General features: G+C 39.2%; 1 protein-coding gene across 1 annotated transcript; it reads right to left on the bottom strand.

Moving 5' to 3' along the window:
• Positions 1-4,534: 4,534 nt before the first annotated feature.
• On the bottom strand, positions 4,535-10,474 carry LOC143891019 (norfluorocurarine synthase 1-like). Its single transcript, XM_077395676.1, has 4 exons — positions 10,419-10,474; positions 10,217-10,307; positions 4,689-4,928; positions 4,535-4,558 (listed from the first exon to the last, which is right to left on the bottom strand). The coding sequence occupies exons 1-4, from the start codon at positions 10,472-10,474 to the stop codon at positions 4,535-4,537; spliced, it is 411 nt and encodes a 136-aa protein (XP_077251791.1).
• Between the last annotated feature and the right edge of the window lie 1,443 nt (positions 10,475-11,917).

Raw genomic sequence — 11,917 nt, 5'->3', positions numbered from 1 at the left:
CCTCTCATCTAGTACTGGATGATCCAATAGTCAGATGTCACGACATCTAATATATTCTTGCACATAGGCACTTGCCCTTTTAGGGAGATGAGCCAATCATCATGGGTCAAATTTTGATATTTATTGTCATGGGATATCACTTTTTTAGGCACTCACCTCAAGCGAATTGAGGTACCTCAATCGAAATGGACCAAAACTAAGAAATCAGAGTTTGAAAAATAAGAAAGAAACTGAGAGAGAGAAAAGTAGAGAGATGGGCAATAAGCAGTGGCCAGGATGGCAAGGATGAATATCAGCAACATGGGGAAAAGTACAACAACTAGAGTGGGCAAAATGAGCTAAAGAGAACAGTGTTGAGTGACAGCCTCGCTCAGAGAATGTCACAAATCATTGCAAAGTTCCACTTAAGAGTCAAAAAATGAAAGAAATGGGCAAAATAAAGCGGCGTTGAACACAATTCTAGGTTCAACAAATCCTCTGCCTTTCATTTTAAAGAAGTCATTGCTTTGACTATATTGTGGGCCAAATTCCTTCCATGTTTCTTTTTCGTTTCAGCTTTCGACATATGGAATGGATGGATGGCCGGAGATTTGCTATAGTGTAGAGCATCGACCTGAGATAGTGCAAGCTTGGGAACCCCCCACCCTTGGTTTCCTAAAGCTTAACTTTGACGGACCTAGTTTTGGTAATCCCGGACCCATAGGCATTGGGGTGTCCTTCGTGATGAGTCAGGAGTAGTTATTTGGGCATTTGCGGGTCCAATAGGGGTTCCAGATGCCAGCAAGGCTGAGGTACGTACAAGCAGCTCATCAAGGAATAAAATTGCTTGCGAGAGACTCTTTGAGCAGGGTGATCGTCGAGGGCGACTCACTCAATGTCATTCGATGGCTCAGCAGCTCTCTAGTGCACGCTTGGAGGTTCACCAAATATTTCGACAAGATTCAAGATATAGTGGGAGGATCATCTTTGGTATGTCATCATGTCAGAAGGACGACAAATGGCGAGGCAGATAGGCTAGCAAGGGAAGGGGTAGGTAAGGATGGATTGGAGATGTTCTATTATCTCTCTCCTTGATTCGCTTGCTTTTTTTCTTTGTTGTTTCTCTTGTCTTCCTTCTTGAATGTGTTTCTCATATTTTTAATCTTGTACTACTCTTAGCATTGACCACCTTGGTCTTTGTTTTTCCTAATGAATTTTTCTCACCATTCAAAAAAAAAAAAAAAGGCTAAAATGAATCGACATTTAAGAACACCATTCTCGGTGTTTTTTCATTCTGCACGATGAAAAAAATGCATGAGCTGCAAAGAAAGGTTAAAGAACATAAACTTAATTATGTTGGTGTTTTCTTTTGCAATCTAGATTATTACTATGCACAACTCGTTTTCCAAAATTTTCTTAGTTTTTGTTCTGTTATGTTAGATTTTGTTATCTTATGCTAGGTTCCAATAAAAGAAAAACCTTCTTAAAAGGGATTGTCTAGGGACCGTCGCAGAAGGCATTTCGGCAGACGGCTGTTGCATGAGAGAGCAGCCACATCAGATGAATAAAATGAATAAGACAAAATTTGTTGAAAAGTGAGCTTATGTGGCTGCTCTCTCATGCAACAGCCGGCCGGCAAAATGCCTTCTGCGATGGTCCCTAGCAAATCCCTTTTAAGAACGCTTTTCATTTATTGGGACCTAGCATTTGCACGGTCAAGGTAACCAACTCTATCCACACTATTTTAAGAAACTGGATTTTCATTTTTTGGACCCTAGCTTTTGATTCATCTTTGTACTTTGTTTAGATGTACTATGATATCAGATTTCAATCTACTTTTGTGCACCCTTAATGTGAAAGAAATGACTACTACAGCATAAATATAGATATTCATGTTTTTACGCATCAGTAGAAGTCTATCCTTACCGGTTACTTGCAAGGAGAACTCTGACTAGCACTCCTAGATTCTTCCTTCCTCAATTGTTCATCATAGCTCCTCTTCTTAGTTGCATCTGAAAGAACCTGAAAATCTATCACTCTTATGATTTGTTGAATGTTCTATATCATCCACCTACTAAAATTTACAAAATTATCAAGATGGCGATGAAACAATATACAAAAAGTTGGCCACCATTTAATGGGAAGAGGACTACTCATGTCCATGAACACAAAGCAACAAAGAAAAATGACTGACAGCATCATGTTTTTAAATTCAGAATTAAAACTCGACACCATGTTTTTAAATTCAGAATTAAAACTCGACATACGCAGTAGAATAAGAGAAATAAATAGTGAATTATAGTTTTTTCCATCACTCAACATTACTTTATCATCTTTCTTTTTCAATTGAATTTAAATTTTACTTGCACCACCAATGTGGGCAAAAAAAACTAAAAAAAAATAACCATTTTTAATACAAGGTCTATATCTTTTGTTGCACCATTTTGAATCAGATTTCACACTCCATAGGAGAAAGTGGCCTTGTATGAATTTCACAAGCATTGTCAATTTCGAAACCAGTCAATATTACTTGGCTCTGTTTCTTTCGACCTAAAATGGGCATAAAACAATTTCTATGTTGAAATGTAGTGGTGTCATAACCTAGTAACTCGGCAGACAGGCAGCAATTTCAACTAAATTTTTGGGCCTTAGCCTATCTAGCAATGGTTTCCCTCACATCTACTTCCATTTTAATGCCAGAATTTTACACTCATATAATTCGGTTATAACCGAACTAACCGAACAACCGAATTCATTTTTCGGTTTTGGTTCACGTTCGGTTATCAAATAATTCTATTCGGTTTCAGTTTTCTTTTTTCAGTAACCTAAATATTTCGGTTCGGTTATTTTCGGTGAATTCAGCTCGGTTTAAACCGAATAAATAGCCCTAGCAATGAGTCGTAAATACCGCTTTCTGCAGGGGTCTTTTGTTGACTGTGGGGAATTACTTTGCTACCCTTGTGTCACCTGAGTGTCCTTTGACACGTGGAGCGTATCAATTGGGTGGTCATTTTTACCCCCTATCACAGAGCATGGGTGTAAAATGATGGGCCTCACCTTATCATTTTATATGGTGCCCAGATATGATGGCCAGTGTAGGCGGTACAACAGAAGTACCACCGCCCTAGATTTTTCATCCAATAGCACCCTCTTAAAAAAGTGGGATGCCCTCCGATCAAATTTGTAAGGCGGTACAGCCTACAATGAACTTCACGCTCACGCATCATATAAAACCTGTTGTAAAATGATGTGTGCCACCCATGTGGTGCATTTGTTCTACCATTAAAAGTTCTAATAAGAATTTTCAATGGAAAAAGGTTTCCAAAACAATTCCAAGAAAAAGAAAACGAATGACAAATGAAAGAAACACATTTTATTATATTATAGATTATCCGAAACATGGAGAGTTTCTCTTTCATTAGCGCACACGAAAACACCAGTATTCACTGCAGTCTACAAAGAGAGACTCTTAAACATATATATTTTCTCAGATATTGAGTATCAACCTAAGTATGAGAATATCTCTCTTATTAGCACACACAAAACACACCATAGAAGCAGCTTAACCATAGTAATAGCTAAAGACAATCAAGCATATTTCGTTGCAAACTCCAACAAAGCCTTGTACACGCCTTGAGGGTTTGAGAGCATGGCTTCATGGTCTGTATTTTCAAGCACTATCACTTCCTTTGGTGGAAATTAAGTTGTCAATCTGCCAAATTTGGAATTTTTCCACAAGACAATTATCTTCTTTCCCCCTGATGTAAGCTCTTTTGAGTGCTCCATAAGCTGAATAAGGTCGTTCATTCTCAAGATCTTTTTTGAAAAATGATGTCATCCTTACCAGGGTTCTTGCCAAAGTGTAATCCTTTAAACATCCAAAAAATAAAGAAAATGTTAGGGAAATGTAAGCATGCAAGAAGGTTAATTGGGTAGGTGAAAATTAATTGTGAGGGGTCATACCTGTTAAGGTGAAAGTTGATATAGCTTTGTTTTCAGGAGTTTGGGGCCAAATAATATTCCAGTTTGCCCGGAGAGGGGAGTGGGACGATTGTACTGTCCCCATAATCTGTGCCCCCCTCATTGGCCTTGCATTCAGAAGTTAAGAGACTTGTAGTTAGATAACTTTCTAAGAAAGAAGGATATAATGCCATTTCAAAAAAGAAAGAAAGAAGGATATAATATCACTAGCATTCTTGGCCCATGCTATGCATAGGTGTGAAATATTGGGCCCCACTCAACCAAAACATGAGGTGCAAAATGGTGGGCCTCGCCATATGCATGGGCTTAGGTGGAGATCTTGGGACCCATTGCATTAAAACATGAAAGAAAATGGCGGGCCCCACCCAACACATGGATTTGGCTAAAGATGGTGGGTACACTCATGGACGTGTAAAATGGTGGGCTCACCATTATCAAAACATAGGGTGTAACATGGTAAAAGTTTCCCCATAAAAATTTTCCGTGGAAAGAAAGCGAATGTCGATTGAAAGAAAAACATATATTTTAGAGGGAAATTATATGATGAATGAGCGGACATGCTCATAATCATCGATCATCCTGCCCTTGATATTTGATCCTACAGCAGCACAGTTTTTAAGATGATGTAAGCTCACTCATCATATAATTTCTCTATTTTAGATAGATTATAGATAGAAAACGACATTTCTTGTAGTGAGATACCCACTTTTTTTTTTAACCAAAGTTACCTTATCAAGGACATAACCTGGAGGATGAGTTGCATCCGGCATAAACACGTTGATAAAGACACCAAGGGACACATTCTCAGGAAACTTATCCATAGCCTTAGCGATGCTAAAACCTCCGAAGCTATGGCTCACAAGAATCACCTTCTCTTGTTTGAGACCACGCATAAACTCCATCAATGGTTTTGTATATTCATCAAATGACATAACATCTTTGAGTTGCAATGTATTTATGCCAGAAGCCTCCATGATGTAGTGCCAACATGGCAGCCATGTCAAGTCTAGGTGTTTTTAGTAGAGTTCCAAGGTGTAATCATACAGTAATGTTGCTGGCCCGTTTTTTAATATCTTTTTTGGTCCTCTAAATGCTAAAATTATGGAAAGTGGTAGACTATAAAGTTGTAGGTCTCTTTGAGATCTTTCCAACAAGTATTTGTGCTTGAAAATTGGACAAGATGATAGAAAGTTATGATAGTTTTTGTGGACTGTGTCTGTGGGTTCCCAAAACAGTCAAAGTTAGTGAGTTCCTATGCAATTAATATTATGTTAGTCCCTAAGCTAGCTAGTGGAGGAGCTTGAACGAATTTGCTTTGGTTTTCTTTTATTTAAAGAGTTAGAAACTATCTTGAGAGGGGATTTTGGATGTTAATAAACTTATGTAATCGATGGAATATCAATTGGGTTGAGCTTTGCTCCCATTTTCTTCTTCTTCTCTTGTTGTGTTTTTTATTTCTATTTTTCTTCTTCTTCTCTCTTAAGCACCCACATTATCTGGTATCAAAGCCAACGTTACTCTCTTGGGCTAGCTTCGATTTGATTTTCATGGCGGCACGAAGAGGTAGAAGAAGGCGTGGTAACTAAATGACGGAAGATTTGAGAGATGAAAGAGATGATGAACTTCAAGCATTTCGAAGACAAGTTGAGCAACTTACCATGCTACTTGAACGTCAAGAGGCTCGTAGTGAGCATGGTAGATCAAGCCGTGGAGGTTCTAGTGATGAATCCGATGTGAATCCCTTCGCCAATACTCATGAAGAGGCTAGGTTGGGAAGGTTCTATCGTGATTTCGACACCGTCAAGATTGACTTGCCGGAGTTCCATGGTCGTCTACAACCCGAAGAGTTTCTTGAATGGCTTAGTGCCATTGAGAAGTTCTTTGATTACAAGGAGACACCCGAAAGCCAACGTGTGAAGCTTGTAGCTACAAGGCTTCGTGGCTACGCTTCAACATGGTGGGATAAGGTTCAAGAGATGAGAATCCGCAAAGGAAAGAGTAAGATCTCTTTTTGAGAGAAAATGAAGTCAAGGCTTAAGGAGAAATTTCTTCCGTTGGATTTTTCCCAAATTATCTTTTCTCAATTCAACAACCTACGCCAAGAATCCAAGAGTGTGTTGGACTACACTGAAGAATTCTACAAACTCATGGCTCGTAATGATATTCAAGAGGTGAAGATCAACTTGTGGCAAGGTATGTTGATGGTTTGAAGTTTTTCATTCGTGATGAGGTGGAAATGCACCGATCATTGAGCGTCAATGATGCTTATCAACTAGCCTTGAAGGTGGAGGCTAAGCTTTCTCGTCGTGGTGCTAAAAAGTATGTGGATGTTCGTAATCTCTATCCTTCTTCTAAAGGTGAATCTTCACATGGTGGAGGTACAAAGTCAAGGTCCGACTATTTCAACAAAAATTCTACAAAATCAGCCCCTACACATCAAGTTGGAAATCAGCCCAATCGCCCCAACAATTCAAATGCTTGTTTCAAGTGTGGTCAAGTTGGCCATCATTTCAAAGATTGTCCAAAGAGGCAAGTAGTGGCCTTCGGTGATGAAGAAAATGATGATAATTTTGTTGATGATTCAAATCAGCCCATATATGATAAGGAAAATGACATACAACATGAAGAAATCGAACCCGAAGGAGAAAGCTTGGTGATCCAAAGAGCACTTGCTACACCAAAGGTTCAATCCGATGATGATTGGCTCCGTTCCAATATTTTCAAGACTCAATGCAAATCTCATGACAAGGTTTGCACCATTATGATCGATGGTGGGAGTTGTGAGAACATCGTATCTCATGATATGGTGAACAAGCTCAAGCTAAAAGCCGAACCACATCCAAAGCCCTATCGGATTGCATGGTTTAAGAAGGGTTAAAGTTACTAAACGATGTTTAGTTTCATTTTCTATGGGTAAGAATTACCATGATCAAGTTTGGTGTGATGTTGTCCCTATGGATGTGTGTCACATACTCTTAGGAAGGCCATGGCAATATGATAGAAATGTTACCCATGATGGTCGTAAAAATACATATACCTTTCGAATGGGAAAAGTGGAGATTGTTCTTTTGCCTAGTAAGGAGGAAAAGACACCCAAATCTTTACAAAAGGAGGGTTGTAATTTTCTCACTTCATCAATGTTTGCAAGAGAAAGTGAGAGTAGTGGTGTCATTTACATGCTAGTGGCGAAAGATTTGGGAATGTCCTTTAATGTGCCTAGTGAGTTAGAACCTCTCTTGGAGGAATTTAAGGATGTCACACCGATGAGTTGCCCAATGGACTTCCTCATTTAAGAGACATTCAACATCAAATTGATTTAATTCCCGGTTCTAATCTTTCCAATAAGGCTCACTACAGTATGAGTCCTAAAGAGCATGAAGAGTTGAATAAGCAAGTCATGGAGTTGTTGAAGAAAGGTTACATCAAAGAAAGCATGAGTCATTGTGCGGTGCCGGCATTACTTACTCCAAAGAAAGATGGAACATGGCGTATGTGTGTGGATAGTCGTGCCATAAACCGGATCACTATCCAATACCGGTTTCCCATTCCAAGAATTGATGATATGTTTGACATGCTTGCCGGTGCAAAGATATTTTTCAAAATTGATCTTAAAAGCGGCTACCATCAAATTCGAATCAAGCCGGGTGATGAATGGAAGACCGCTTTCAAGACATGTGAAGGCTTGTATGAGTGGCTTGTATGCCATTTGGTCTCTCCAATGCTCTAAGTATCTTCATGCGGGTAATGAATCAAGTCCTTTGCCCTTTCATTGGAAAATTTGTTGTTGTTTATTTTGATGACATTCTTATTTATAGTCATGATAAAAGTGAGCATGTAGAACATTTGAAAGTTATTCTAACCACTTTGAGAGGTGAAAAACTCTATGTAAACCTCAAAAAGTGTTCTTTCATGACAATTAGCTTAGCTTTCCTAGGCTTTGTTTTAACTTCAACAGGGATTATAGTGGATGATGAGAAGATCAAAGTTGTTCAAGAATGGTCTACTCCAAAGAGCTTGCAAGAAGTGAGGAGTTTCCATAGATTGGCCTCATTTTATCGCCGATTCATAAGAAATTTCAGCACTATATCAGCCCCCTTGACGGATTGCATGAAGAAAGATGGGTTCAGGTGGACTATGGAGGCCGAAAAGAGTTTTCAACTTATAAAGGGCAAGTTGTCTAGTGCTCCTGTGCTTGCTTTGCCGGACTTTGAGAAGATGTTCGAGGTTGATTGTGATGCCTCTTATGTGGGCATTGGCGGAGTACTTAGCCAAGAAGGTCATCCCATTGCCTTGTTTAGTGAAAAACTCAATGAAGCAAAGAAGAAGTACTCTACCTATGATGTGAAATTTTATGCCATTGTTCAAGCACTTCAGCATTGGCGATCGTATCTTGTTCAAAGGGAGTTTGTTTTGAATTCCGATCATGAAGCTCTCAAGCACATCAACAATCAAGGAAGCCTAAATCGAAGACATGCAAAGTGGGTTTCTTTCTTACAAGAATATACTTTTGTGTTAAAGCATAAGAGCGGAAAGTGCAATCAAGCGGCGGATGCTCTTAGTAGAAGAGTGGCTCTTCTTAATTCCGTGAGTGTGCAACTTGAAGGATTTGATACCATTAGAGACATGTATGCAAATGATGAAGACTTTGGTGAAATTTGGAAGCTTTACAAAGAAGGGAAGCATGCAGATTATCTTCTTCAAGATGATTTTCTCTTTAAGGGGAGTCGCTTATGCATTCCAAAATGCTCCCTTAGAGAGTATGTTATAAAAGAACTACATTCGGGAGGTTTGGGAAGACATTTTGGAAGAGACAAACTATTTTGCTAGTCAAAGAAAAGTATTTTTGGCCGACCATTTACCGAGATGTGATGTGTTATGTAAAGAGATGCCGAATATGCCAAACATGCAAGGGACAAACTCAAAACACCGGTACCTACACTCCACTTCCACTTCCTAATGCTCCATGGGAAGATATTAGTATGGATTTTGTGGTTGGCCTGCCGAGAACTCAAAGAGGTAATGATTCCATCTTCGTAGTTGTTGATCGCTTCTCTAAAATAGTCCATTTCATTCCTTGCAAGAAGACTATGGATGCTTCTTATGCTGCTAATCTTTATTTCAATGAGGTAGTTAAGCATCATGGTGTTCCGAAGTCCATTGTTTCGGATAGGGATACTAAATTCCTTAGTCATTTTTGGAGATGCTTATGGAAAAGAATTGGTACTCTTTTGCTCTATAGTAGGGCCTATCACCCTCAAACCGATGGACAAACCGAGGTGGTGAATCGAACTTTGGGAAACTTGCTTAGGAGTTTGGCAGCAAAGAGGCCCAAGCAATGGGATATGGTGCTCCCTCAAGCGGAGTTTTCTTATAATTATGTTGTGAATCGTTCTACCGGTAAGAGCCCATTTGAAGTGATTTATGAAAAAACTCCAAAACACTATCTTGATCTTGCCCCCATTCCCGATCTATCGTTGTCCAACAAGAAGGCGGAAGATTTTACTACTACCATGACAAAGATTCATGAAGAAGTGAAGAAGAATCTTGAAGAAAATACCGAGAAGTACAAGCAAGCGGCCAATACTCATTGCCGAATCAAATCTTCAATGAAGGTGATCTTGTGTGGATTTATTTGAAGAAGGGAACGATTTCCAGCTGATCCTATAACAACCTCAAGGAGAAGAAGATTGGTCCATGTCAAATTCTCAAGAAAATCAACGACAACGCATACAAGATTGAGCTCCCTCCAAATATCAATACTCATCCAACTTTTAATGTCAAAGACTTGACAACTTATTATGGAGAGCTTGATGAGAACTCGTGGGCGAGTTCTTTCTCACCCGGAGATGATGGTGTAGTGCCCACATGGCAGCCATGTCAAGCCCAGGTGTTTTTGGTGGAGTTCCAAAGTGCAATCATGCAGTAATGTTGCTGGCCCATTTTTGAATCTCTTTTTTGGTCCTCTAAATGCTAGAATTATGTAAAGTGGTATACTACAAAGTTGTAGGTCTTTTTGAGATCTTTCCAACAAATATTTGTGCTTGAAAATTAGACAAGAGGGTAAAAAGTTATGGCAGTTTTTGTGGATTGTGTCTGTGGGTTCCCAAAACAGTCAAAGTTAATGAGTTCCTATGCAATTAATGCTATGTTAGTCCCTAAGCTAGCTAGTGGAAGAGCTTGAACGAATTTGCTTTGGGTTTCTTTTATTTAAAGAGTTAGAAACCATCTTGAGAGGGGATTTTGGATGTAACGAGACCTTGTGGTTGGCATCCTGAAGAAGAGTGGCTACCTTATACCATTCCCAAGATCCATGGCCAGCACCATGAACTAAAACGAAATGCCAAGTGCTGATTTTCTCTTTAGTATATAATTGACTTTCTATCTCTTTGCCTTGTTATTTCTATAGACTTGCGTTTGCCCTTTTATAGACTTCCTTGAAGCCTTTGCACTGTTCATACATGAGATAAGCATGCTTCACCAAACTGACTTTATTTATTTCTAAACCGTTACGCATGTACTCTAGCACTTTCCTTGCATTATCATTGAGGGCCAAGGATGTTATTTAAAATGCACGCCAAACACTATATATGAAATTTGGAGATTCAAAAAGTACTGTGGGAACAACTTCATAGGATGATCCAAACAGTTCATTTGTTGGGCGAAACCGTAAGTAGGTTGTAGTTTGTACCCAAAAAATCAGCTCTGTAGGATGATCGTAACCCTCCGATCAGTGGGTTAATTAGGAACTTAGGATCATCATATGAAGTGAGCCCCACGCTACTTTTTAAAAAATACCATACTTCATAGGCAGGCACCATAAAAAATCCCGGCCATGAAATTAATGTGGTCGCTTTGAAAAAAATAGCGGACCCATGCGCGGGGCCTCGGCAATATGGCACTATGGGTGCTTTTTGGTGTACTTTCCACTTCACACGATGTATCATCGCGAGAAGCTAGCGATTGGAACGCTTAAATTTTTTGAGATTTTATGAGAGCCGTTGATCCAGATCTGTGTGGTATGATGGTATCTATAGCAACTACAATTTGGACCAGAGGATAGAGCTCGGATGTGTCCAAAGGCTAGTGCTTGATTGGATGCAAAGTGATGCGTAGAATCTCTTGGCAACAGCTAGTTTCCAATGGGGTGCAATCTGGATCGTTGGATCGTGATCTGTCGAGTACCAACGGTCTTAGACTGATCGGGTGCAATCCGGGCTGCACATTGATGATCGGTCACGATCTAATGGTGGATGTTTTACTCAAAGTAGTAGTCACTTCAGGATCAATATGGAACGTAGAATCACGATTGGATGCTATCTAACTGTTAGATTTTAACTTGGTCTTATCAGGTGCCCTATAAAGTTGTAATTCAAACAAAAAACGATACCTTGTGGTCTATAAAATGACCAGAATCTCAATATTTCAAACAAATTACGAAATTCCATTTGGAGAACCCAAATTTAGTGATTCCCAATTTCACTCTCTTTAAGCCTTTATAAAATTCTTTTTTAATCTGGTTTAGAAGTTTTCTCTAGCGTACTGTTATTCTGTAGAAATAATCACTACTATCTCAGATACTAGTTAAATTCAAGGGTATAATTTCAGATTTGTTTCCCTTTGTGCAATACCTCAACAAACAGGGTCAAGATTCACTGGGCTTTACTGCATCTTGGAGGCAAATTCGTGGTTCCCCTTGCAAACAATTTGTGGGGGTGAATAGCGTCTTAAGTCTTAAGGAAAGCGATTAATCGGCCTTGAAGCATCTCAGTTTCATTTTTCACCATCTCCACCGTCAAGGCTTCCAACAGTTTTAACCACCAGGATGTCAACATATAAATAAGGGATTGCAAATATCAACTTTTAAATTTCAGTATCTGAGTAAGCATAGGGTTGTCAGTGGTCCGATGGACCTATCTGAATCTGCAGTTGGACAAACATGAATTAAACACATTTGTAG

This window comes from Tasmannia lanceolata, unplaced genomic scaffold (genome assembly GCF_043159265.1).
Source record: "Tasmannia lanceolata isolate RefF3 unplaced genomic scaffold, GAP_Taslan_0.1 ptg000013l, whole genome shotgun sequence".
NCBI lineage: Eukaryota > Viridiplantae > Streptophyta > Magnoliopsida > Canellales > Winteraceae > Tasmannia > Tasmannia lanceolata.
The sequence above is the reverse complement of the archived record's forward strand: the minus strand, read 5'-3'. Positions and strand labels throughout refer to the sequence as shown.